Source organism: Ylistrum balloti, unplaced genomic scaffold (assembly GCF_031769215.1).
Source record: "Ylistrum balloti isolate Yb309-2 unplaced genomic scaffold, AGI_CSIRO_Ybal_v1 Utg370748, whole genome shotgun sequence".
Lineage (NCBI taxonomy): Eukaryota > Metazoa > Mollusca > Bivalvia > Pectinida > Pectinidae > Ylistrum > Ylistrum balloti.
Window position 1 is genome coordinate 204,132 of NW_026782440.1, and position 27,946 is coordinate 232,077.

General features: G+C 34.0%; 2 protein-coding genes across 2 annotated transcripts; both read left to right on the forward strand.

Moving 5' to 3' along the window:
• Window positions 1–136: 136 nt before the first annotated feature.
• Window positions 137–12,110, forward strand: LOC132558041 (beta-1,4-galactosyltransferase 7-like). Its single transcript, XM_060222564.1, has 6 exons — window positions 137–176; window positions 4,114–4,612; window positions 5,273–5,498; window positions 6,287–6,370; window positions 7,856–7,960; window positions 8,123–12,110. The coding sequence occupies exons 2-6, from the start codon at window positions 4,188–4,190 to the stop codon at window positions 8,327–8,329; spliced, it is 1,047 nt and encodes a 348-aa protein (XP_060078547.1). The 5' UTR covers window positions 137–176; window positions 4,114–4,187; the 3' UTR covers window positions 8,330–12,110.
• A 6,860-nt stretch (window positions 12,111–18,970) lies between these two features.
• LOC132558043 (peroxidase-like) lies at window positions 18,971–27,787 on the forward strand. Its single transcript, XM_060222567.1, has 12 exons — window positions 18,971–19,196; window positions 19,770–19,908; window positions 20,308–20,522; window positions 21,051–21,230; window positions 21,546–21,603; window positions 22,032–22,138; window positions 22,602–22,703; window positions 24,989–25,081; window positions 25,225–25,942; window positions 26,186–26,355; window positions 26,783–26,885; window positions 27,724–27,787. The coding sequence occupies exons 1-12, from the start codon at window positions 18,971–18,973 to the stop codon at window positions 27,785–27,787; spliced, it is 2,175 nt and encodes a 724-aa protein (XP_060078550.1).
• Window positions 27,788–27,946: the final 159 nt, after the last annotated feature.

Here is a 27,946-nt window from a genome sequence, read left to right on the forward strand (position 1 = left end):
GGTAAAGACCTATAACGGAAAGAAAGGAAAATACATATTACATTAAGGAGGCCATTTTAAGATAATTACAACCCGTTTCGTGTGTTTATTTTTATACATTCATCACGTACTTCCGGTTCTGATTTGGGAGATGGTGAACGTGTCAAACAGCAGCAGAAACTAATAATATTTCAAAGGTATTGTACTTACAGTTTACTTCACTTAAAGAAAAATGACATATGCGACTTACTCATTTTCAGGTTATCGATAGATTATCAATTATCGCTTGGGCATGAAGTGTAAAATTCCAGATAGAGGTGCCTGCAAATACGTGTCTCTGTTTAAGTCTCGCACTCCAACTGTCCAACATATCATAGCCTTATCTAAGAATTACAAGATGCAGTAGAATTTAACCATTTTCAGATCTGTTCATTGATGTACCGGTAAGCAATTAGGTGAGTGAAAAAAAAATCACAAAGTGACGTGGGAGTAGATTACACCCTCTTACATACGTTCTCCAAGTTATCCGGTGGAGGGGCTAAGCGTAGATTGAATAAAAAAATATCCACCTTATGCTTCATTGTGGTGACTCTACCTTGACTACATGCTCGAGTCGTAGAAGTGAAGACTGTCCCCTCGCTCCACCTGCACGTTTTTTCTCTACCGTATCTCCATCATCATACGACTGTAACTCCTATCTACTGTACAACTTGAGCTTAAACCAATAGATTTCACGAAAAAGAAAAAATCAGTGAAAGTATATTTTGAAATACTTCACATTGTAAAAAAAATCTCCACTTTCCACTTAAATGTGACAGAAGTTCTTTGATGATGATCAACTATATATTTTTTTGGATAAATATTGAAAATAAATTAAGGTTAATGATAAAGGCTTTGTGCCAAAATATTTGTTTTTACACGTGCCCTTGTCAATGTCTGTTATTTTATCAAACCAGCTATTATAAACCTGTTTTATCAATCTGAAAGATTGACCTTTGTCACATCGTATCTCTTGAAACATTGGTTTTTGTACTTCCATGCAGATTGTTTAAACATAGAGGTTTAGAGTCTGTCTGTTACATGTGAAGACTGCATTGGCAACTGTTTTGAAGACAGTGAATGTTTCTTGGAAATTATGAAAAAAAACTTCAGATATGCCTTATGATGAAAGTATTTGACATAAAATCAATATATTTGATATAGAACATAATTTCATGCAAGGCTGACGCATGTCCCTAAGATCATATGATCTCAGGTTAAGTTGGGCTGGCAAATCTAGTGAAATATTGACAAACACCAGGGACGTATCTCTCACATACGTCCCTGCAAACACAGATACTTGAATTTCAATATTTGTACCTAAAAAAGAAAAAAAGCCCCAATCACAAAGCTGTAGTTAGAAGTGTAGCAAACAGTTGATGTAAAAGCTACGAAACTAATGTTTTCTGTGACATGGACAAGTGTCGACTTGAGAAACTGCTATTTGATCGTGGTGTATGAACCAATAGTATATGATGTACATAGTTTTCACTCACACTAAAATATCATTTTTTTTTTGTATTATTACTGGACTGCTTTATGGTGTAAATGAACCAATTTCAATCTACTGTCAGAACTACTTTTCGTCTTGCTTATAAAAAGATACTTATTCTATATGGACAGATATATCCATGTCACAGGGTGTATTTTTCTGATATCAATAGCAAAATATTAGGATTTGAAGAATTGCTATCCATGTCAACATGTTTGACTTAAAATATTAATTTTTAAGCCTACATTATAGATAAGTGAAAAGGCAAGCATGGAGAAATAAATGACTCCACATAACGCTCCTCCAAGCTGGCAGAGAGTAGTGTTGTGGTGTAGCGTGGAGTCACACTCCACAACTGAGTGCTGGTGACCAAATATAGGTGGAGTCAGTCAGTGATGAGAAAGATGATAGGCAAGTGGAGATCATATGCCTCCTTGTTAACTGTAGTGTATGTAACTACACTAACAATGTTGGTGAAATTACATGGCGAGAAACTTTTGACAGGCATTTTGTTGCATTAGCCAAATTAATCCGGTAGACTATGACCTACAGTATTATTTATAAATATATATCCTATCAAACTCGGATACAATAAGGTAATACAAATCTGGAACCTTCGATCAACAACATTACTGTATATAATGCATTGTGCTGATTTATTGATATTTAGGACATTGAAACACAATTAACGACAGAAAACAATTTTTGACTTGTGCCCTGATTGGGCCTCAAACTCACAATCCTGTACGGGACTTGATTACAATATTAATACATACATGGATAAAAATTGTACATACGACACACATCAAACTTGGGTACAACTGGGTAATTCAAGTCTGGAACCTTTGGATAAATAACCTTACTGTATATGATGCATTGTATATATATATATATATATATATATTTTCATATATCATATATAAAGGAGTACTACATTGTATGTGTAACAGGTTGGCTATACCATGTTCAAATAAAGAAACAAAACCTGTTGAGAGTTCTGACCATAGTTTACTGTCGACCGAAAGTGTATGAACTCTGTGAATATACAATAATAAAACGATATGACTACACTGTAAATAAACATCATACAAATATGATTAAAACATATTAATATGGAACATCACTATCAGTTGAATAAAATATAATACAATTGATTACTAGTGGGTAATCTACACCCTATAATGATATCAATATGTTCAGGTAAGTACGGACATACAGCATGTACAATAAATAATAGATACAGCAGACTAATAAACAAAATTTAACGATTATGGAGACAATTTAATTTACATTATATGAAAAGTCAAACCTGCCACATATGTGTGATGTGTCCCAATGGTCTGTGCTCCTCATGGCTAATAGTCGTGTCTAATGCTATTTTTACTATTTAACAGTAACTATCCCTCAATTGCAGATAGATCTATTACCAGTATGCAGCATTTTGAACAACCTGTTCAGTACAAACATACAATAATCAATATGAGGAGAGCAATGCCTGGAAAGAGCAATGCTTCTGTACATTCTACATTATGCCACATTTCGTCGATAAAAGTACTGTATTTTGGTACAATAACATATGTAGGAAAATTTTGTGAACTCGGTCAGTACTTCAAGGAACAAAGGGATTTTCTGAGTCCCAGTGAGTGATCAGTTGAGCCATCATTGTGACTTAAGCATTTTGTGTGCCTGTGTTGACCTCAACATATTGGTTGGTAATGCGAAGTAACAACGCTGCCCCAGAAAATGTTTATTTCCTTTGATAGTGTTTAAAATGTCATGTATCTAAGTCGATGTATTGATGTTGCATTTTTCTAATAACAATGTTTGCATGAAACAATGATAATAGAAATCATACTTGTGGTGTGGCAAAGTGTTTACTATTATTGACATTAATTCATATATCTGGATTTCCACCTGGTTTGGCAGTTTGTATGTACATGTATATACATACTTTCCAGTTTGAATGTTGCGAAAAAAAATTCTGAAGAATTCAAAGATACTAAAGTTTCAGTGTCTTTAAAAATCATGAAGTAGTATACCCCCAGTAAAAAACAGTACTGAGTTAATTTTGAGAAAATAAGTTAAGTTAAATAGCATTTTAAAAATATGGCCACAGTAACTCTACTTCTGTGACAAGGAAATTTAGAATATTAACGTTACCATGACTAAAATTGCCAGTAAAGAGCTTGGCTGTTATGTAGTATACCAGTGATCCTGTTTATTGGTTGTTGTGACATAAAATTATCATAATCAGACAATTACTTTTTTTCAATCGTGTAACATGTAAGTACGCCATATATGTAATATTATGTAAGTTATACATGTATCAATGTGTTATGTTTTACCTTCCTTGTGCCTACTGCAAAAAAACAAGTGGTACTTCAAATGATATCTATTTATACCTCGCTCATAAAAGGTAATAATGTTTTAAAATTTCAATAATCCTTTTTTTTTCAAGTAAAAAAGCTAAAATATTCCTTTGCAATTTCCAATGTTGAGAGATCTAATTATGAAATTAACCAAAAGAAATCCGATAAATTCCATTTTTCCATTTATTTGTTCCAAATTGTGTTAGAAAAAAAAATTCTGTTTGATGTTTGCAGGTTGAAACAAACTGTTTCTCAAGACTCTGGCTGTCTCCTTGCCAAATGGTTCAAGGCAGTGTTTCTCTATATGGATGGATTTGCATACATTGAGGTGCCGAAAGGGACAATGCCTGATTTTGGGACTTATCTGCTGCCTACTGTTCATGATTATACTTTCTTTATACCCTCTACAGGACATAGCAGGTTGTTCTATTCCTTCTCCGGCAGTTGACCTGTCTGTGTTGTGTAAAGAAGCCAAGAAAAAATGCAATCTCAACTATGATTCAGACAAACACTTTAATCCCTTAGACCCAGTTATCCCCAGAGGCGAACCTCAACAGGGTGCCCGATCTGATTTAGGGGATGCAGATCAACCTCCTCATAAGATGGCACTTATAATTCCATACCGTGATAGATTGGAGGAGCTGTTGCAGTTTGTACCCTATATGTATAATTATCTGAATGGAAAACACATAGCTCATCGGATTTATGTCATAAACCAAGTGGATAATTTCAGGTCAGTGTAAAGATGTTCTACTTGTAAGCCACAAAGTATGTGACATGAACATTAAGATGTTAGTTATAGATTAACAAAGATGAAAGTACTTTGTTTGCAAGTGATTTGAAATTGGTAATTTCTGCATATAATACACTGCAATTATACAATTATATACAATACAGGGGCATAAGCTAAAGTTTCTGGTTTTCAGTCAATTTTCCTTTATTATGTCCCGTGGATTGAAAAGATCAGGTGCATATTGTTTTTGTACTGTCTGTCTGTCTAGTGTTTGTCTGTTTTAACCTTGCCCATAAATATTGCACCATATAAAGTAAGGGCTTTAATATTTACCATGTGTGTTCCTTGTGAAAAGACTTTTCCAGTGGTACCAAAAGTTTGACCATGTAACCTTGATAGTGACTTTTGACCTACATTTGAAAATTTTTAACATTGGCCATAACTATTGCATCATAAGAGGTATAACTTTCATATTTGTCCCACTTCAGAATTTTTCTTCAAGTAGGATTAATCGTCCAAACTTTTTTCAATAGTTATTAATCAATAGTACATGTTGTACAGCACTTATGATAGCTTGATGACTGATTCATTATGTAACATCTCTTCAATGAAAAGAAAAAAAATTATACTGAACTTTTTTTTACATATTTTTCTCTTCAGATTCAACAGAGCTTCCTTGATCAATGTTGGTTTCTTAGAAAGTCGATCAGATTGTGATTATATTGCCATGCATGATGTTGACCTGCTACCTTTGAACCCAGAACTAGACTACGGCTTTCCAGAGTTAGGACCTTTCCATGTTGCCTCACCAGAATATCATCCTAAATATAATTACTCTAAATTTGTTGGTGGAATTCTTCTTATGAACAAAGACCATTTCATTCAGGTATGGGTTTTGGTTTTCTTCTTTTTTTAAATTTAATCTTGTATGCTATTGTTTACCTTCATTGATAAATTTAATCTTGTATGTTATTGTTTACCTTCATTGATAAATTTAATCTTGTATGCTATTGTTTACCTTCATTGATAAATTTAATCTTGTATGTTATTGTTTACCTTCATTGATAAATTTAATCTTGTATGCTATTGTTTACCTTCATTGATAAATTTAATCTTGTATGCTGTTGTTTACCTTCATTGATAAATTTAATCTTGTATGCTATTGTTTACCTTCATTGATAAATTTAATATTGTATGCTGTTGTTTACCTTCATTGATAAATTTAATCTTGTATGCTGTTGTTTACCTTCATTGATACATTCATGTACACAAGTATTTAAACAAGTTACACAGTATGATTATTTAAGTTTAATTTTATAAGCAAGACTGGAAAATTGTACAAGGTTAGAAAACCATGGTAAATTATCATTATATATCTATATTCAATAGCTGAGTTTCAAACTCAAGTATATCATTAATGTAAACAACAACTTATTATATTGCTTCTGTATATCACATTATCATTAATTAATAAAGATAGATTCAATCACAATGAACCCAAACATCACCAATTAGTGGGTAATTTATTATGGCTAACTAGTGTCACCTCTAAGGGTGAGGCTTCATCAGAATCATTATTATTACTTGTGTATCATTGTCATTGTTTAAAATTATTGAAAGTAAAAATGAATATGTCCTCTCTAAAAGAGCAATGTTAATGTTGGTGTTTTACAGGTGAATGGAATGTCCAATAGATACTGGGGCTGGGGACGTGAGGATGATGAACTGTATGTGAGATTATTAAAAGCTCGTCTGCAGGTCTGTAATATAAACATTGTATCTATATATTAACATTAAGTTCAGTATATATAGGTCAAATACTTCTAATTTATGTTTTCTTAGTAGATGTTGATGGAGCTGCTCAACCCTCGTCTTCATCAGCCAGGTCCATCCATCGCCCAGGGCTTCCTGTGTACATTATGCATATCTGTGTATGTTACATGTGTACATTATATATATCTGTGTATGTTACACATGTACATTATGTATATCTGTGTATGTTACATGTGTACATTATGTATATCTGTGTGTTATATTATGTATATCTGTATATGTTACAATATGTATATCTGTATATGTTACAATATGTATATCTGTGTATGTTACATGTGTACATTATATATATCTGTGTATGTTACACATGTACATTATGTATATCTGTCTATGTTACATGTGTACATTATGTATATCTGTGTATGTTGCACATGTACATTATGTATATCTGCGTATGTTACACATGTACATTATGTGTATCTGTGTATGTTACATATGTACATTATGTGTATCTGTGTATGTTACATATGTACATTATGTTACAAAAGTACAATATGTATATCTGTGTATGTTACATGTGTACATTATATATATCTGTGTATGTAACACATGTACATTATGTATATCTGTGTATGTTACACATGTACATTATGTATATCTGTGTATGTTACATATGTACATTATGTATATCTGTGTATGTTACACATGTACATTATGTATATCTGTGTATGTTACACATGTACATTATGTATATCTGTGTATGTTACATGTGTACATTATGTGTATCTGTGTATGTTACATGTGTACATTATGTATATCTGTCTATGTTACATGTGTACATTATGTATATCTGTGTATGTTACATGTGTACATTATATATATCTGTGTATGTTACACATGTACATTATGTATATCTGTGTATGTTACACATGTACATTATGTATATCTGTGTATGTTACACATGTACATTATGTATATCTGTGTATGTTACACATGTACATTATGTATATCTGTGTATGTTACACATGTACATTATGTAAATCTGTGTATGTTACATGTGTACATTATGTATATCTGTGTATGTTACATGTGTACATTATGTATATCTGTGTATGTTACATGTGTACATTATGTAAATCTGTGTATGTTACATGTGTACATTATGTATATCTGTGTATGTCACATGTGTACATTATGTATATCTGTGTATGTTACATAATGTATATCTGTGTATGTTACATGTGTACATTATGTATATCTGTGTATGTTACATGTGTACATTATGTATATCTGTGTATGTTACATGTGTACATTATGTATATCTGTGTATGTTACATATGTACATTATGTATATCTGTGTATGTTACATGCGTACATTATATATATTTTTACTATAATATGATGATTGTTTATCTGTACCTGTCACATATGTACTCCTATATCTGTATCACTGTTGATCATTTCTTTCAGATAAGACGTCCAAAGGGACTCAAAACAGGAAGAAAGGACACATTTCTTCATAATCATAATGCTTTAAGAACAAGAGACAACAAAAGATATTTTAATCAAACAAGGGTAAGTTTCAACTCTTATTTTTAATTTTTTAAATATTGATCTGTTGACATTGCAGACTTCAACAATATGAATAAAATAGATCTAATAAATAATTGGATAAAATATGAAACACCATATCAACCAAACCTGCAAACATATTCCTAAACTGATTTGTCTTTTTAGTTAACCAGTCGTTTGGATAGAGAAACTGGCGTGAGTACTGTGAAGTACAGTGTAGATCGTCGTGTCAACTTGGTTATTGATGGAGCACCTGTGACAATGCTAAATGTGCGCTTAAAGTGTGATCTGGAAAAAACAAAGTGGTGTTTAAAGAAAGAGGACCATGAAAAGCTATACAGATATGGAGCTAATTCTATCATAAATAACTGATATTATATTACTGGTTACAAATCAGAACTTTTTGTCTGTGATAGGAGTAGCCTTTTCAGGAATCAATTTGTCCAATGAAAGTTATTTTTAATAGTACATTGTATATGGATTACATTTTTGCATTAATTGGAAAGACTATTTGCCATCACCACAGTTACTACATATAAAAGATGGCAGTTTATGTTAATACAGCTGGCTGCATTCTGGTTGTCCATGCTGTGACCAGGATTTCTGGCAACAGACTTTGATTCATGGTTCTGTTACTGTGATATTACATGTTTTATTGATCAAGTTGATACAGGCCTTGCTGCTTATGACTTTGTGCACCACCATCATTGTCAAAGGGGCTCAATTACTTGATAAAGCTCTTGATACTTTTGACTTTGGACTCAGGCATCAAAATCAAAAGGGCTCAATTACTCGGGTATTTTTGTACTCTCTAAAACAGTTTATTGTCCAATGTCCATTGTTTTAAAGGCTGGTTTCATTTTAAGAATAAGGAAAAATAAAATTGGCTTATAAAATAATGAAAATTGGACAATTAAAGATTTTAGAATCTAAATATTTGACCTAAACATCTAGTTGCTTAAAAACAACGACCGTATTTAAATAATGTCTTTATCAGAATCGTCCATGTTTAATTCTTGTTCCTGTCCTTTAATCACTAAATCAATCACTACTAAGATTTGTATTTCCTTCCTGTATTTGATTCTGTCATTATCAGTAGCTCCAATTTACTGGCAATGCTTACTTTATAACGTTGTTAGCCATCATTGATTATATGTACTTATTAAAGTAAACTTGATAATTTTTGCATATGTGTGATAGATATAGGATCTTATTGAATTTTCAGTTGATATGAGATTTTACAAAATGGAAACAAATTTAAGATACTTTTTATCACATAACTAAGAAAAGGTTTAACTTAAGGGATTATGTTTTAAAAGTTTTTATGAGATCACATGAATTCCTACAATGATTTGTGCCATTTAATTTCATGTAAGTTATTTTATCATATTCATATTTTGTGTTAATATCACTAAGTTTTATCACTAATACAGCATGTGTACATTTTAAATGTTTGCCCTTGTATCATTCACACTATATATATGATTTAATCATACACATTAAACTTCATTATAGAAAAGTAAAACTTGGTAGACACTCTGTATTAGAGACCAGGTATCACTTTGTTACCAGTCAATATCTTGCCATCAGTGCAGATGTCAAATTTCTGATGTACATTAAATGAATGTATATTCATAATTGTCTGCTATAATAGTTTTGCTATTTTAGGAAGTTACAGAGTTTTTACAGATATTAAAAGATTATAGAGTTTATCAAGTTTTAATTTTTCAATTTTCCTAAGAAGACAAATATTTGAGTTTTATGCATTTTAATCAAATATTGCTATCAAGGTTATGTATGTAATATGTTTATGTCACAGTATCATTTCAACAGAATTGTTTAAAGTCAGCATTTTCCTGCCAGTGAATATTACAGTATTAGCATAGAAAAGCATTAGCAGTGTACTGTGAAATTATGGACAGTCGTTGCCAGTTGATATATTTGTAAATATATTGCTAATTTTTACTTTGGTAATACATTTGTAGTATTCATTTAATAGCCATCACAATAAATTTCCATTCAAAAAACAGAAAAACATCATCTTTAAGATGCATTTAGGTGAACTGTGATGCTTTCAGGCTTGTTTTTAGAGGATGCTTCATTATCTTCAAAAATGGAACAAGATACCATTTATATACATGTACTGGAATAGAAGATAGTTTACCTAACATACAACTTTCTTCATTCATTAGCATCAGATCCTGTGTGTTTACAGACACAAAGGGCAATTTTAAAACAGTTTTATCAAGTTTGTGATTATTTACATCTTTTTATTCAACCACAATATAAAAAGTGGCCTATGATTTGAAAAAGTGATACCCTGAAATGTAAACCTGGATGGTATTCCTTAGATTTTATGTTTGAATAAGTAGGACTCAAGAACTTATTTATTCATCAGATGGAATTTCAGAGTTATTGTAGGCTGTCATTGCTGTACAGACATAAGCTTTGTGAGCTGGCAATTAATGAAATTAATCTTCAAATTGTACTTGATGACAATGCTTATTTAAATGCTTCAGAAACAAATCACGCACTTGACATATTTAAGACTAAGTGTATGTATTGTAATATTGTTTTTTGCTTGTTTATATAAACAAGTGCCATGAAATATTACTGTTACATTTTCAATATAATACTTTTCTATCCACAAGATCTCCTGTAAGCACGATAAAAAGGATATAAGTGACTAGTATTATGAAACCTGCTTTTACTGACAAAGATTAGATCTGACATGATTTGATAATAGGCTGCTATTCATACTTTGGTTCGATTGAGATTTTTTACTTGAGCTTACCAAATTGTGGACTTTGGTGATAATTGAAAATTTAAACCAAGTTTTGTATACTAATCTACTTTAGATCCAAAGATTTATCAGAGCATAGAAACATGTACATGTACATTCATACAATACTTGCACTGATAACTATTTATCTTACATTCAGCATACTTTTTATTATTCAATGAAGTTTTTGGTAGTTATTTTATTTTTCTAGATATTATTTTCTACCTTTGGATGCCAAAAACTGATAAATTCTTTCGGTCACTGGAATCATTCTCATGAATGAATGGGGAATACACTGATTCTAAAGTGTGCTGAATGATATTGAAATTGAATTGAAATTTTAAAAGTAAAAAATGTTTAAAACTTTCTCAATGTGTCTTTATTGTCTTTCATTTTTTAAAAACGTTTTCATATGTCCTACAGATATGAGCTGTTGTCATATGTACATGTATATGTGTAAGATTGCATTTTAACAGTTGGTGTATGTATGTCTATTTCAATACAAATTCAGCTTTAAGTTAGTTTATTATGAGCATATGTGATGAAGCTACAAGATGAATTTTTTTTATTGATGTATAACAGGACATCATTTTAATATCTTATGTATGTAAATGTGTGATTTATTGTGAATTTAGAAAATGCTTGTGCCACACCTGCCTAATCGTACATCCATATCAGTTCATTTAATGTCTAATTTGGCAAGATGTTTCAAAAAAAAAAAATTATTTTAACTTTGATAGAATAATTTGTACTTAATAAAATCCAGAAAGGAAGCAATGAGACTGAACACAGGTATGTGCTTTGATTGTCTCCAAGTCAACCAAGATTTGATTGACAATGTGTGAAGTGAATGGAAAATTATTCATTTTCTATAGTATTGTTTTTATAACATCATATAAATCTATTTGTGTAGAATCCTGACAGCATATGTTTTTCACTTCACATTTCATCATTTGACAAGAAATTTTGAAAAAATTTGATTTTTTGATGGTAGTCCTGTTTTTGTGTTATTCATACCAAGTACCAAACATTATTATTCCAGCACAGTGTGTCTTTTTTTATATTCAAGGTATAAAGCCTGCACAAAATACATAATTCTATATTTCGTTAACAAATATGACATTGTATCCTGTTTATCATGGGATATAAATATATAAGCCTATGTTTTCACCAATGATAACTTTTCACTTCATCTTTTTTTTTGTACTTGTAAGTTTTAGATGGAAAATATTCTATAATTTTACTTAATGAAGTCTGAAGCATTCACATCTGCACCATGTACTTAACATAGATCTACCACGTGTAATGTGCTTGTCATGGGTACATGGATTGGAAGGAGCGAGAATAAAATGATCATTTAATATTATATAATGCTTTGATGTCTTGTTTTCCTCGAACAGTGTGAAGTGTTCAGTTCTTACGCTTTAGATTTATGTGAAAATCTCAATATATGAGAATTACTCTTCACTGCTGTAGTAGTTTAAGTAACACTTGCCATTTATACGTGTATTGTAGAATTCCCTTAAATAAGACAATGCAGATCTGTTGAACTCCTTCCTTTTACCACTAACTCCAGAATCACATGTCTGTCGCGATGGCTTTATACAATGAAGTGCACGTGAAATCAAATGCCCCATAGTCAAGGGAACAATATTCTTGGAAAACGTGTTCCTGTTCTTAATACATTGTATCTATGGAAGAGCCACGGAATCGGTCAGTAATGACTGCAGACGTCGGTAATTGACCTCTTTTTCGATATTCATATATTCACGCGGACATGAAGATGCCACTATTTTATAGCAAGGGCTGTGGTTGGTTGGTTGAGAGGGTTTCCGTCGCCATGCCTCCTCCCGTTGCCGGATGTCAATGTTCCAACGGCGTTATGGATGTGACACACCCTGATTGCGTGACGTCACACGATTCGGCGATCAATGAAAACGACTGCGACGTGCAGACTAATACAAGTTCTATATTTATTAGTACAACACAGTGTCATAATGAATTTTCATGTTGTTATTGAAGAACAGTTCATCGTGCACACGTGTGATGCATTTAAAGAAAGGGATGAAATGATCATTTATCGAAAAACAGAAAAGAACAATTGGCGGTACCCAACCTGACCTGCTCCGAAGATGTTGCATTCCCTTTTTCTTTACTACAATATGTATGATTCCTGCTATTTTAGTAGTATAATAACTTTATTTCATAGATAAAACGTCCGATTTCTGTGAACGAAGTAAACAGAGTTCATTTCGGCAAGTAAACCTTGAACGACGTCCCCTATGGTCAGATCATATCAATAACAAAAAAGTACTAACATTTCACCACAATCATAACCCAAACTCAAATTTAATCTAAAACTAGGACAAAATATGAACAAAGGAAATATCTACACAGAGACTCCTGAAAAAGTAAAAGTAGAGTTAGACCTCTACTTCATCGGCAATACCCGTCATGTAAACCTTGGTCAATCCAAGTAAGTAGAGTCACGCTCTCAGATGAGAACAAGGTATACAACAACGGAACCAACAGGTAAACTAACGAACATGCAATGTTTCTCAATGAGATAACTAGGACGACTGTAAAATCCATCCATATTTTTCATCAACTTGCGTGTTTTGAAACCATGGATAAAGAATTTGTCCGTCAGCTGGCATCTTCTTGCGCAAAAACCGTGATAATAGGAACAGACAATTGAATATCGAAATACGTGTGACATGCAAATATCATTGATTGGTGATGCAGGAGTGTTGCGATCCAGAATTGGAAAATTCACAATTGAGAAATCGAAATTATCACGTTTATCATACATCGTGGTAGAAAGCTCTCTTCGTTGTCGGAAAAGTTCGAGATAAGCGGTTGATGGAGAAGAGTCTGTCGTGATTGCAAATTCTGCATTGTCGTGGTCAATTAATGTTTTGTTATACAATGACAAGACGTCTTTAAATATATCTGAAAGTGAATTAAACGATTTTGCAAGGTAATTCCACACTACAATGGATTTTTTTAGCTCATGTTATTTTCTTATCTGGGTTCAACTCCATTTTTTCAATTCAATGGAAAATGCATTAGAAATTTCGGGTAAGGTATAACAGATATTCGAGTGAACTATCTAGGTAGATTAAATATTTTAAGCGATACGTGTGTTTATGTATCACTTGAGAATAATTATTGCTGGAGTACAAGTCAGATTAATTAACTCTCATCATCGTGACATGGCGTTACAACTGTTCTAAAATCACGAAATTGCTAGCTTATAAATAAACTAATACATAATGAATGAAGTCTTATACAACATTTCTGAGGAGTCATTTTCACCTGTACATGGATATCCTTTGATGTTAACCATGTGTTTGTCAAGGTAAAAAAAATGTAATGGCACCACTACATGTAACATTCTGACCCCCACATCCCGTACACGTGCTTTAGCCCGGACGTCCACGCCCCCTCTCTCCAAAATTAAAATCGTATCATCTGTCGCCGAGGATACACTGGTTACCGTCGGGGCGCCAACTAGTACACTGCAGGTAGGACAATCATATATAGATGTATAGATGTAGGTAAAAATTATGGTCACTATACTTTTAAATGAATTTTGAGATTGACTTTGCATCAATGCACCTATATATTGATTTTAAAAATGCTTAATTTGATTGGTTAACCCACATGGGACAGTTATGGTAAAGTAATAATATGACATTATGTAAGACTATTATCACTTCATTGGAATGGAAAATGGGTTTCGGTTTTAGACGAAAACAGGAAATACCATATAAAATAACGGCATTGTTAAAGCGAACTATACTGATTTATTAATCTGACCTCTCTCTCTCTCTCTCTCTCTCTCTCTCTCTCTCTCTCTCTCTCCCTCCCTCTCTCTCTCTCTCTCTCTCTCTCTCTCTCTCTCTCTCTCTCTCTCTCTCTCTCTCTCTCTCTCTCTCTCTCTCTCTCTCTCTCTCTCTCTCTCTCTCTCTCTCTCTCTCTCTCTCTCTCTCTCTCTCTCTCTCAAAAGATCAATTTATTTGGGAAGTAACATACTGATAGAAATAGAAATAAATCTGTTAACATTTCGTGATTACGGCGCAAATTCATTCCAATGCTTATTCGTAGAAATTATTCTTTTAATTTGTGGAGAGTATAGATAACATAATTTGTTTGTGCACTAGCAACACTTCTGTAAATGATGTCGCCTTTCCTTGTCTTTTCTGTTGTTTTTGGTTTTGTTGTGTTTGTTTCAAAGTCAGATATTGATCAACGGGTCATCTATTCCGTCATTCCGTCCACATTTTTCGTCCTGTTTAGACCAATGCGTTCGCGATATCTCAGTCACTAAAGAGTCGGAATACGTAACCTCTGGACAAGATCCGAGGCACGTGGTTCAATGCTCCTTTCATCCGTGACGCTTTGTTTGTGAGGAGACTGTGGATCGAACCGATCTATTTTGGTGTTGTGGTTACCACGGGCAAGTTAGTTTACAATAACTACTTTGGATAACACGCGACGGAACTCCCGTCTGTTGTTACCAGCGGCTACAAGGAACACCGGCCTCAAATTAACCCCAGCTTTTCACGGGTAGATAGACCTAACAAACAAGCTGAGTTTTAAGCAATGTCAAGATATTTGACCATATGTATGTTTCCTAAAGTCGCCACCCAGTTGTTTGTACACAATTGTCCTTCCATTCAATGTTCAAGTAACAACAACATTGGTACCGGGCTTCTGACCTTTTGATAAAGGAAATATCAAGAGACCCTCATTCCATGGTTATATCCCGCTATTTGGACATCATACTTGCTTAGTCAGCAGATATCTGACAAAGTCTGAAAAGCTACAGTTACACGAGCGTACTAAATAGTTAATTCTGTGGAAGACTTCAATGTGAATGTGAATGTCAGGGTCATGTCATCCCGGGACTGTCGCACACGATATCTGTCTAAACATTGTTTAGAGAAGTTAGTAGTTTAAAAACATTAGTGAATATTGTGTTCACGTCATCCCGGGACTGTCGCACAAGTTATCTGTCTAAACATTGTTTAGAGAAGTTAGTAGTTTAAAAAACATTAGTGAATATTGTGTTCACGTCATCCCGGGACTGTCGCACAAGTTATCTGTCTAAACATTGTTTAGAGAAGTTAGTAGTTTAAAAAACATTAGTGAATATTAGGGTCATGTCATTCAGCGACTGTCATTGGTCTCAGACAAGCAATATCGTTGGACAAAACAAAAGCTTTACCGGTCTGTGCAACTTTTGACAATGTACTCATCAAGTGTCTTTCATGCAAATTGTACATATACAAAATTCGAAATTACACCTTGAAATAGGTATCTTATTTCTTAGACAGCATCTGTCACATTTCTTTCGACCAATTCCTTTTCTTCTCCCCGATCATGCTCTTCATATTGTCATAAAACACCTAGTGCTCAAATCACAGATAAAAATAGCACTTACACATTGTTCAAAACCAGCACTATTACCTAACCAATGATTTTACTTCCCAAATAAAAATTGAAACATCGTTATCATAATGAACAAAACAGACATTTTAGACACTAAAGAGATTATACATACATGTACATATACGTATATGATAGGGATTATAGAACAAAATACTTTAATGAGTAAAGAGAAGCAACCGCGATAGGTAATATACATGATAATATGATTAAGAAAGACTCAATTAATTAACTTCATTGGAATGTGAATCATTTGCAGGACAAATATGACAAGACTTTCACGTGCGTTAATATTTATGTAACCACAAGAAAAAAAAACAATATGTCGCTCTTTCAACACAAACATCACCACAAATAAAATGGTTCAAATTTACTTAAATTGCAAATGGACTTTCTGCAATTTCTAAATATAGATAAACAGATCGTGTTTACGAGTTTTCGTGGGGGATCAAAATACATTGATCGTGATTGGTTTAGTAGGTGATTAAATGTTGTTGTGGTTTCTTTATTGGTGTTACGTCTTGATAAATAAACATGTCACTCATATATTTTATTTCCTGTGACAATGACTTACCGACTTAATCACTTCCCTACGTTGGTCATTGTGTGTGTTTCCTTTGTGATTAGGACGGATACATTTAATGTTTCGAACCTCCTGTCCATTTCTTCAAAATAAAGTCCTCCTATGTATCACAATTATCATAAACATGCCACTGAATTGTTAGAAACTTATCAACATTACTTGGACAAAAATAAGACTATGAACCAGCGAGTTTTCGTTAAAATGATTAAGCGTTAAACTTAAATACAGTATTGAAAGGGAAGTTAAATTAGCCATATTTGTTTATACTTGCTACAATGTAGCAAATAGATTTAATTAAAAAACTTCTATCTCTTTTATTAATCATAAAAAACTGAACTGCTTTTCAACCTCACAAAAATGGAATGTTTCGGCCGTTGTTATGTCTAGCTTAAATCACGTTAAAAATAGTTTTAATATGTTTCAATCTTAAACTTCAATACTGAAATGAGAAGAAATATTTGTAAGCACAAGTGTGTGCAGTCATATTTCGAATAAAATCAAATAAATTTGCTCTTTATCTGCATATTCATCATAAACTCTTTCCTGATTAGGCTGAACGTACTCAGTACGCATAGCCTATTGCGACGGCCTGTCAGACAAAATTTATCGATCCTGGCCTTCTCATTGGCTGAAATATCGAAAAGAGTTAGAGCCATCTAGCGGCAATTTTCTGCGTAAATAATAACGCGATCTTTCAAATCGCTATTTTAAAAGCATCCGAAATTAGTTTATTTTTTAATAATAATACGATTAATATATATTTCAAACAAGAGGCACAGTGTGGTTGAACTATTGATAAATTTTGAATAATATATTTTACGGAATTCTCGAAATGACGTAAGCGTACAGAACACTGTACGTGCGAGTTGATAAGAAGCTAGTCTGGGGGCTTGGTTTGAATTATCAACTAACAGCACTTATAAACAAACAAAACTTATAAACAGAACATCAATTTTGTTTTAATCCTTGTCGTTGTGGCAAGATCGTCTTAATATATAACATCACTTTACCTCATTCGACCTCACGGAATTGGACTGCTCGTCCCACGCGCACACCCGCCGATATGACACTTTTTAGAGTTTTTCAAGGTAAAAAGTTTGCGCTTCGTAGGCAATGTACATTTGGTGCTCATGATTTATGAATAATATATTTTAATACTGTACTGATCATGATGTTGACATGAAGTTGTTATAACTTACATTATTTGTCTTTTAGTTTTTATTTGATGAAGGTTGATTGTGCTGATTTCTCTAGGTTTGTTAATGTGTATCAAAGTTCCTTGAAATGAAAATATTCCTTCAAATAAAGCGCGTATAAAAAAAACCCACAAAATATTCATGTTTATAATTATCAATTAACTAAAACAAAATATTTCCATAACATATTCATTCATTTAGCGTGTCATGGTGACATTATCTAATGCATTGGAGATCAGAAATAGTAGTAGCTATAGTGAAAATATTGTAAATTTTGTATATATATAGAAGTCTGGTTTAATCTCAAAGAACTACGCCTTTATTTTTAGACTGGTATAAAACTTGAATGTTGTTAAATTTCCCCTTATTTACGTTCAACCTGAATGTTTAAAGCGTTTTAATGTTAAACGTCAATACTATACTAAAAGGAGAAGTAAAGGGTGAAACGAGAGAAAGACAGTGATACTTCCTTTTGTCCTTTAATATTTTTTGTACAACTGACGAGAGAGATTTATCAATCTTATCTTTTACTTTTCGAACAAAAGGTTTTGCATTCTGAAGGTGAATAATGTGTTGATTAACATTTCCAGAATATTTACAGCGGACAAAAGGATTGAAGGATTATTTTTTTAAAAGCCTATTTCAAATACAAATATCTTGTCTTTATAATAAACATGTTAACATTCATCTGAATTTTTTTCCTTCCTCCGATATTCTGTGACAAAGTTGCGTTCGAACAGACATTTGATAGATTATGCAAGCGATCAACACGAGATATTGATAAGGGAATCTGCATATAACACAAACGGACACAATACACATGTTTTACAGGTGTATTTTTTGTGGTTGGACGGTCACCATTCATGAGTCGAAGTCCCGATGTGTCAAAGTTTTCTCGACGGTCCCTTGAACTTCGACACATCGAAGTTTTACTGAAGTTTCAAAAAATGAAAATGTTCATGAGTACATAATAAACTTTATCTTTGTCATGTTGTAGGATGAAACATTACGTCATCCGGTTGGCATTGTTCCTGGCCTTCACCTTTCCAGCAACCCCGACTTTCCAATCCGGGGATGTTGACCTAGAGCGTGAGATTGAGGTGTTCCGCGAGAAAAGGCAAGCGACAGACCCACGTCTGGCCGGGTATATAACGCAGGCTCTGTCGGAAGCTAACGCTGAACTGCTGTACCAGAAAAACCTCGACAAAACGATGTTACAACAAGGTAAACAAAGCCATCGCGTGTACTGTACTATACACGACACAGGATACGACTTTAGGAAAATTGCTTACCTTTTGGAAATTTAATAAAATTAAGTGATAAAGGAGAACGGAACCGATAGATTTTCAAGCTTTTGACATGTAATATACAACTGTAATAATCAATATTATTACTTTAATTTCTATTTACTTATATATTTCCCATCATATACAATGTATTGTTCTTTTATTTCTGTAACACAAAGTCGATATGATATGATGGACAGGTAGCTATCTGTTTTAATTCCTTTCATTAAATATATATCTTATCAATGTTACACAACGAAATTACAAGAAACATACACAGTTTTAAATCAAGCTTAAATAAGAATCCATCATGACGTCATCATGATGTTCCCGTTCTGTCGGTACATAGATGATAACCACAATATATAACTGACTAGTCATAAAAAATGTCATTTGTTGTGATCTCTGTGAACTTTTACTTGTTCCTGTGGCGCGGCGTATGTACGAACAGGTAAAACACATGTTCCTAATGGATTTAAAAGCACCTTTTGTGACCTGGTTTGCTTTACAGGTATTGATATTCCCGCCGGAAGCCAGTCTTACTTTTGGCACCTCGGGCGATTTCTGTATACCAAGAATAAAGAGGTGGTCGATGTTTTGTCAGATAAGGCCTGGGTCATCGTCCGGGCGACCAAGCGTCTCGTGGAACTGTAAGGATATCTGACAGCGTATCCAACGTCTTTCGTGTCGTTTTCACCTTCACATTTAAAAAAATCACCCTGACGACCTTCCGATGGGTAGTCGGTCTGACGAACGGGTCATATCACAGTGTAGTTGTATTTATTCAATATTAACTATAATAGAAGTTTCTATGTCATCATTGCTCATATAAAATAAAGTTGAAAACTACTCATTGTTTTATTAAATCTGGTATTTTCAAATCAATTTATTTTCTTTCAAAATCATTTAGCAAAAATGTCCAAATCGAGGCTGGAGGTGCATTAGCCACTTTTATAATTCAACAGGTTTCTTAATTTCCACACATCTGATATCTCTGTGATGAAAAGTCAGTGTACAAATAATTACATGTACATGTTCATCTTCTAAAGGACTGGAATGCCCCTCCGCCAACTCATGACGAATCCTCAAGTCGTTGCTGAATGGCGCAAACAGGTGGAGCCCACTTGTCCATTTAAACCACCAACATGTGATTTCCGGTATCCATTCCGAACTGCCACCGGATATTGCAACCACCTAAGTGATACAACACAGGGAGCTGCTCTCACGCGACAACGACGCATGATGTTTAATAGTTATGAGGATGGTATGGCTTGTTAAACCTATGACATAACGTGCGTATACGAACATTGATAACTATAATTCAGAGTCAGAGCAATTTAGCCGCCAGTATGGATATATACCTGACTGTTTCTAACATATCTGTAACTAGGCAAATGTAGCGTAGAGGTTCGTTTGGTGTTCAGAGATCAACGTTTTGAATGTGTCCTGGTACTTTAAACTTTCCCGTAACAACCTAAGCCTTCCTTTCCATAAAAAGAAAAAAAAATTCAATGTTCAAAAAGTGAATAAGATCTCCTGAATTTTTGAAAGTCAGTTCTTTTATTGCAACCAGCAAGGAAATAATGTTTTATGTCACTTCCGCCAGATGTATGATCGCAGTAAAGAGTGTACGAGATGGTAAAAAATGGACAGGTCATTAGTGAATACAGTGAATACCAGATGTAGAAACGTTTGGCATGCATTTCTTACTTGTTGTGATATTAGAACTTTCATTCTACATATGTATACCAATATGATAAAACAATTTCCCAATACCTACTGATGTTTCCAGGTATCGATTATCCGAGAGTCCGAAGTAAGGCCGGAAAGGTTCTGCCCAGTGCTAGACTTGTCAGTAACATTATGCATAAGGCTGGAGAGTGTTCTTTGGCTAGCAAACACTTCACGGTCATGATTATGCAGTTCGGACAATTCATTGAACATGACGTCATCTCCACGCCAATGATATCGGGTATGTTGATATACAAATATTTGAATTCAAATTTGCGTAGAGCCTTTTTGTACAATTAATGAATTCTTTTCTTTCTTCTTCAAATGTAATTGGCACTAGATCTATTGCCTGCGTGCCCGGATGTTTTAATGCACTTTCTGCGCAATATGTAAAAACAATATCACCATGGAATGATTTTATATCGGCGTGTGTAACCAGCATTAAATCCCATCTCTTTGTATACAGATAATGATAATGTGATCCTTTAACAAATTAGACGGCGTTAGTCAGCGTACCTGTTATCTGAGGGTTTGTCTGTGTTTTACTTTGTTACAGGTACTGATGGTGCAGATATCATGTGTTGTGAGGGCGCTCCAAACGTCACCGCCATGAGGTGAGTTAATTCAGAATATTCCTTCGTTTTGTCTTATTGCACAGGGTATTCTTGTGATCCGGCCTCTCTTCAAGTATCGGAACGTTGGCCTGATATCCTTGTATGACCTTGAATGACCTTTTGCGTTAAGTTGATTTCCAGTCCGTCCATATGCCTGCACGGACCGAACGGACAGGGCCTGATATTCAAAATGAAGAGAGATGCAAGTTATCACACTGGCGTGTACTGAAGATGTAACCAACGTTCAAAACAATTATAAAAAGGAAGCTGATTATCAAAAAACATTTTGTATGCCTTTCAGCTGACGTATCTTCATAGGATACAAAACATAACATAACCAAATTCTGTTGTTCTTTTCTTTTGACGTGGACATTTACCATGTATTCTAAACTTACAATGTAAAAATTATATAACTTATATTCTCGTAGGTCTGCCTGTTTTCCTATAAGTATTCCACCTGCTGATGGTCGCTTCACTGAAAGCTGCATGACCTTCGTCCGTTCTACGCCAGGCCTCAAACTTAATTGTGACATGGGTAATTTGTTCTCTATAAGCGATTCGCGGTTGTTTGAGTTTTGATAATTAGTCGATGTCTGTTGCTATGGAGCTGGTATATGGGTAGCGTGCCTAGCGATGTCGATTTATTATTCGCTTTTATTTTTAGAAACGTTTTATTACTTTGATTCGACAAGTAGACATGTGAATCTTACCTTCGATAAAACACAAAACACTTACTTTTCTCAAACAACGAATCTTTCTTTCCTATGTATTTTATTTCCATGGAGATCTTGCTTTTCAGTGTCAAAAATAGTTTTTATTAAGTTTTATTGCTACATATAGACTATCCCAATATAACTTTTCTAAGAGTTTTCGATTACTGGTTAGTGAGCGACTTATATACACTATTGTAGTTTTGAAATGAAACAGACCAAATCATTGTGTTGATAATTTTTTAATGTTTTCTGACGGTTTACATTTGATGACTGTTCATCATTAAGGTATCCGATCCCCTATGAACCAAGCCAGCGCCTTTATGGACGGATCCCAGATTTATGGAACCTCTGAGGACGAGACGAAGGGACTGAGGTCGTTCCTTGGAGGTATTTGTCCGTCTGAGATAACTTTCTCGTTATCGCGGGTATTTAGTGGGATTATCAAACTATAGAAGTTACATGGCACATTGTCCTTCAAACGTATTCGCTTTCATGATACCGAAAGCTAAAAAAAACCTTTTTAATAGAATGCAAAACTGATAGATGTAAAAATTGTTAATTAAGATTGACCAACTATGAAAGAATATTCCGCTATCAATGTTGCTTTCACTAAATTTGTTTCATGTTAAAGTTAAATGTATGTACATCTCTGACCAGGTGTCAAACAAAGCGTAGCCGAATTAACTAAACTGTGTAATTGTTTTCTATAATTTGTTTACCATCTCGTTGCACTATTTTCGACCCGAAAGTACACGGGATTATAGTACAGCCTAACAAGTTGGTCGTTTCCTCACCATCTCATACACTATACGTACTCCAGAGCTAGTTCGCTTCACACTAGTAAGATAATTTTTCTTAAAAAGGTAATCATCGGGACGTTACACTCAAATGTGCTACTGGTTGAGTTATATGAACTTTACTGTTAAAGACTTAGTTGCATTACTCTTGTTAGCCGGAATAGGGGCCATACTATTTGCAAGAATCGTATATCGTACTGTGTTGTCCTATGGTGTCATCATTACAACTCCCAGTATCTCAGTATTTCATTTGGTGCATGGCGCGCCTAGATGATGGTATGACTTCTGATAGGTCCTTAATAGTTTAACGCCTTTCTCATACCTACAAGACCTTCACTGTTGCTTGGTCATAAAACCATAGACAAACAATCGTGATGACGATATTTTTTATAAATGTGGGATTCGCTTGTAGACATCTTGTCTGATTGCATTTGTAAACAAACAAGTTTACGCTACAGCAGTATAAAAGAAATACGCCCTCCTATAATTCTCACACATTTAAATCTAAAACACAAATCGTGTCTTAATCTCCTTTATAATTGCTGTTTCTAAGTCTTAGGGGAAGTTAATTGAATGCAATTGTGATATTAAATGTTTGTTTACGGGATTTTTCGGTCACGTGAGACACATTTGATCATATCAGTGGAGCTGGTGTGCTAAACGTCAAACAGTAAAGTAAACACTGACCATTGCTAAGGTTTTAAATATACTAATGTTGGACACATGTAAGAGTTTTGGTAAAACATCACGGTCGCTATCACACGCCCAGCGTTTCTCTGTGATCACATGTAGGTTGTGTTTGTGTAGTCGGTTGTTGATTATATACACATCACCAATCGATGACGTCTGTAGACACTTACGATGTGACGTACAATGTAGGTAGTATTATCTTGTGTAGAAATATACTTATAGGTGACGGACGTAAATCTTCGTCCCAGACATTATAGCATTTACGTAAATATTTAGTAAGATATTACCTTTGTGTCTTTGTTTATCAAGCTACCCCGTTTTCATTTCATTGTAATTATTTTATTTTATCAAAAACATATTTTGTTGCAAACTTTATCATCACAAATAATATATATATATTATATAATTCCAACCGAAACCACGAGTTTTAAACGCTTATATCCTATTTATTTTGTTGGGATACTCCATTCGGTGTTATACCTGTAGCAGATTTTATTTTTATTTTATTTTTTTATTTTAGTGAACTATTGAAGGTCTCTTTTTATCCATTTGTTTGCAAGTCCCATGCCTAGATTATCTTCACCGCAAAACTAATTCAACGCTGGGTCAAAAGGGCAACCGACCCGAAAGAGAGTATATTCTAACTGTATATTTGAAAAAAATGTAGATAACGAGGTCATATACTTGTAGTGACGGCCATATTTAACAGGGAAAACACTACAGGTCATTACATTTTTTAACCGAGAAAAATAAAAATGAGAAAAAGTAGATTCCATTTCGTGGCTGCATTTTCAAAAAATGTTATAAAATGGCATTAAGAGGAAATGTCGACCTGACAAAGTAATAATAATTTAAGTGCGACATGTTAATACTGCTTGTTACGGAGCCCGTTAACTGACATGCTCCATACTTATTTTATTTCGTTTTTTCGAAATAATAATTCGTCTTATTTCGAAAAAACGAAATAATATTTCGAAAAAACGAAATAAAATAAGTATGGAGCATGTCAGTTAACGGGCTCCGTAGCTTGTCATCCTCACTGGAACATTTTTTTGATTTTCACGGATTGTCATTAAAGCGTAACATTTGAAATATATTTAAGAGGCTGACACAGATATTGATAATTAATTATTAAACAAGACAAATCGGCCTAAATTAATTTGTGTGGTGTTGTATTTTTCTGAGGAATGTTGAAAATGACTACACTGGGGTTGCCCCCTCCGAGTGACGAAGAGATGTGCATTAAGGAAGCTCCGGGAGATTATTGCATGCTGGCTGGTAAGATCGCTACATAATGTTGGACGTATTGAGACGTTACATTATCATTATGAACAAGTTGGTTTTTGCGGTTATTTTTAACATGAAACGTTTCTCCTAACTTAAAAAAACCCTAAACTGTTGTTTTTTGTGATGCCTTTAAGGTGACTTCCGGGTGAACCACGTTCCTGGATTGACTGTGCTCCACACTACGTTCTTAAGAGAACACAACCGCATTGCTACCCACTTAACTCGAATAAATCCGGGCTGGAATGACGAGCGGGCATTCCAGGAAACTCGGAAAATCATTATAGGTATGCTTCAACACATGGTATACAATGAGCTACTTCCGTCCATTCTAAACGAGGATCATCTTATTAGGTATAATATTCGTTCGAGTCCTAGAGGATTCAGTGCGGCATATGACCCTGACACCGATGCTTCGATAATGATGGGATTTTCGGCAGCTGCAATGCGCTTCCCTCATACACGAATACCAGATGTACAAGGAATGGTAGACGACTCATTTTCGTCACAACGGAATAATTTTATATTTGCCACATTTGATAAACCAAGGTTCATTTTGGAAAGAATGGGACAAGCTTTAAATGACTTTGCTAGATGGCTTATTTCATTTCCGGTAATGGAAGACGATAGATTTGTAGAAGATGGAGTACGAGATTTTCTTTTCTTGGATAATAGAGGCCATAGTTTTGATTTAGTCGCTTTGAATATTCAAAGAGCACGTGATCAAGGTATCCCAACATACAACGAGTGGCGAAAGTTATGCGGTCTTGTTCCCGCCACATTTTTTACATCCGGGCCAGGCGGTCTCGTCGATCATGAGCCCGAATCTGTGAGACTGCTTTCAACTGTATACAGGTTTGTACATTTTCACAATATGATAAATATATATATATACCGGCCCGAAAATTACCACGGGCACGTTTTTAATGTTTATCTATAGACACTTGTATGTCCAATCTACTAATTTAGAATGTGATATAAACGCAATTTTTACAATATCAAGCCGTTTTATTTTCAGTTTGCAGCTTGCACTAATGACAGTGTAAAATAAAATGTAACGATATATATGTCATAATATAACACCAATTATTATACCAGTGACGTGGATGACATTGACCTGTTTACGGGAGGATTGTCTGAAATTACACTTCCTGGAGCCGCAACTGGACCAACGTTCGCCTGTATCATCGCCACACAATTCCGGAGCTTAAAAGTCGGTGACAGATTTTGGTATGAAAACATGCATCCAATTACTGGATTTACTGAGGGTAAGTGTCGGAAACCGACCAGGTTTGCTAAGTAGCAAAGCATCCTCTGTTGACAGATCAGATTCAATAATCACTTATTCTAAGGATGGAGAATTCAAACTCACTGTTCAAGTGAGACAATACCACGTGAGTGATTGCTATCTGGATTAAGATTTCATTTAGATTATCACAACTTTTTTATGGATGTCGTACATAGAACACATCGGCGCGTTCCTCGTCTTCCATTGTATTATGGTACAACAGATGAGAATTTCAACATTCATTAAATTATATTTTCTCATTTTTAAACTGAAGACGAAATTTTAAACAAAAACTTTGTAGAAACTGTATTAAAGTCTGGCTGCGTCACAGGAAAAATAATATAACGATTTTAAACTAATCGCAGTAATTTTTTTTTTTTTTTTTTGTCATTTAAATTATTTTGCAGAACAACTAAACGAGATAAAAAAGATCCGGCTGTCCCGAGTGATGTGTGACAATCTCGATGTTCCCTTTATACAACCAAACGTCTTCCGTTTTGTTGGTAATGGGTAAGTCAGTGACCATTTTCGTAGATTATTAATCGATGTTTGAAAGAAATATTGTAGCCGTAGTTGATGTTTTCTTTAAATAGTCGTGTCACATCCAGTCACATCGTTGAAAAGATGTCCAATTAAGTAAGAATGTAGGACATACCCATCATAGAATCTATTCTTTATCCGTATACCGATGCTTACCTTGGAATTGGAAATGCATGTGTATATGGTGAAACACTCTACATATTGGGGATACTGAGCCATTTTTTTTTTGCACTGAGCTCAGTTTCGTATTTGAACAAAACAAGAAAATATCTGTGAATCAACGCCATCTTCATTCGAACTTACAATCGATTAAACAAAGCAAAACGATGAACAAAAGAAAGGTTTATTTGGATATCAACACAACATACGGAATTGTAAGCATCTTCTGCTTCACCAGTCATGTACATTTTGGTCAGTACCAATAGGGTCAAAGACAGCCATACAGGAAGAATCAGGCATACCAAAGAACCTCACATACGTGTAAATCCACCAAATCACGACTATTAACAAACTCAGTTCATAGATTACAAGCATGGTACTATGTTGACGTACTTACGGAGAAAACACCTCATATTTTGAAAAGTAAAACAAATATTACAAGATATGACCAGTTCATTCTCTCTTCAAAATTAGTGAAGAGTCAATTTAAACCAAATACAATGACTGACACTCTCCCATCAGTTTCCTGACAAACGCATTTTTTATTCTTAGTTGTAGAATTGTTTATATCGCTAAATTAATAAACAACGCATGTTCTTCGGTATGACTGCGATGAATAACTTTGTGATATTATTTTCCTTTGTTTCAGGAACGCGCGTGTAAGCTGTGGGGATCTTCCGAACATAAACCTCGACACATGGAAAGATGAATGATAAGATATTTTACATTTTAAATTTGGATACGAAATGAAAAATAATAAAGAAAATTTAGATATATCTGAAGCTCGAAAGAAACTTATTTCTGTGAATTGTCGGTAAGGTAGATATTGATAAAATGGCATTACTTAACACGTAATTGGTAATTAAAAGTAT

Coding starts and splice junctions, on each gene's coding strand:
- LOC132558041 (XM_060222564.1), top strand. CDS start 4,188: ATGGATTTGCATACATTGAGGTGCCGAAAGGGACAATGCCTGATTTTG. Junction 4,613..5,272: donor AACCAAGTGGATAATTTCAG/GTCAGTGTAAAG, acceptor TTTTCTCTTCAG/ATTCAACAGAGCTTCCTTGA. Junction 5,499..6,286: donor ACAAAGACCATTTCATTCAG/GTATGGGTTTTG, acceptor GGTGTTTTACAG/GTGAATGGAATGTCCAATAG.
- LOC132558043 (XM_060222567.1), top strand. CDS start 18,971: ATGAAACATTACGTCATCCGGTTGGCATTGTTCCTGGCCTTCACCTTT. Junction 21,231..21,545: donor CTCCACGCCAATGATATCGG/GTATGTTGATAT, acceptor ACTTTGTTACAG/GTACTGATGGTGCAGATATC. Junction 22,139..22,601: donor CAAACTTAATTGTGACATGG/GTAATTTGTTCT, acceptor TTCATCATTAAG/GTATCCGATCCCCTATGAAC.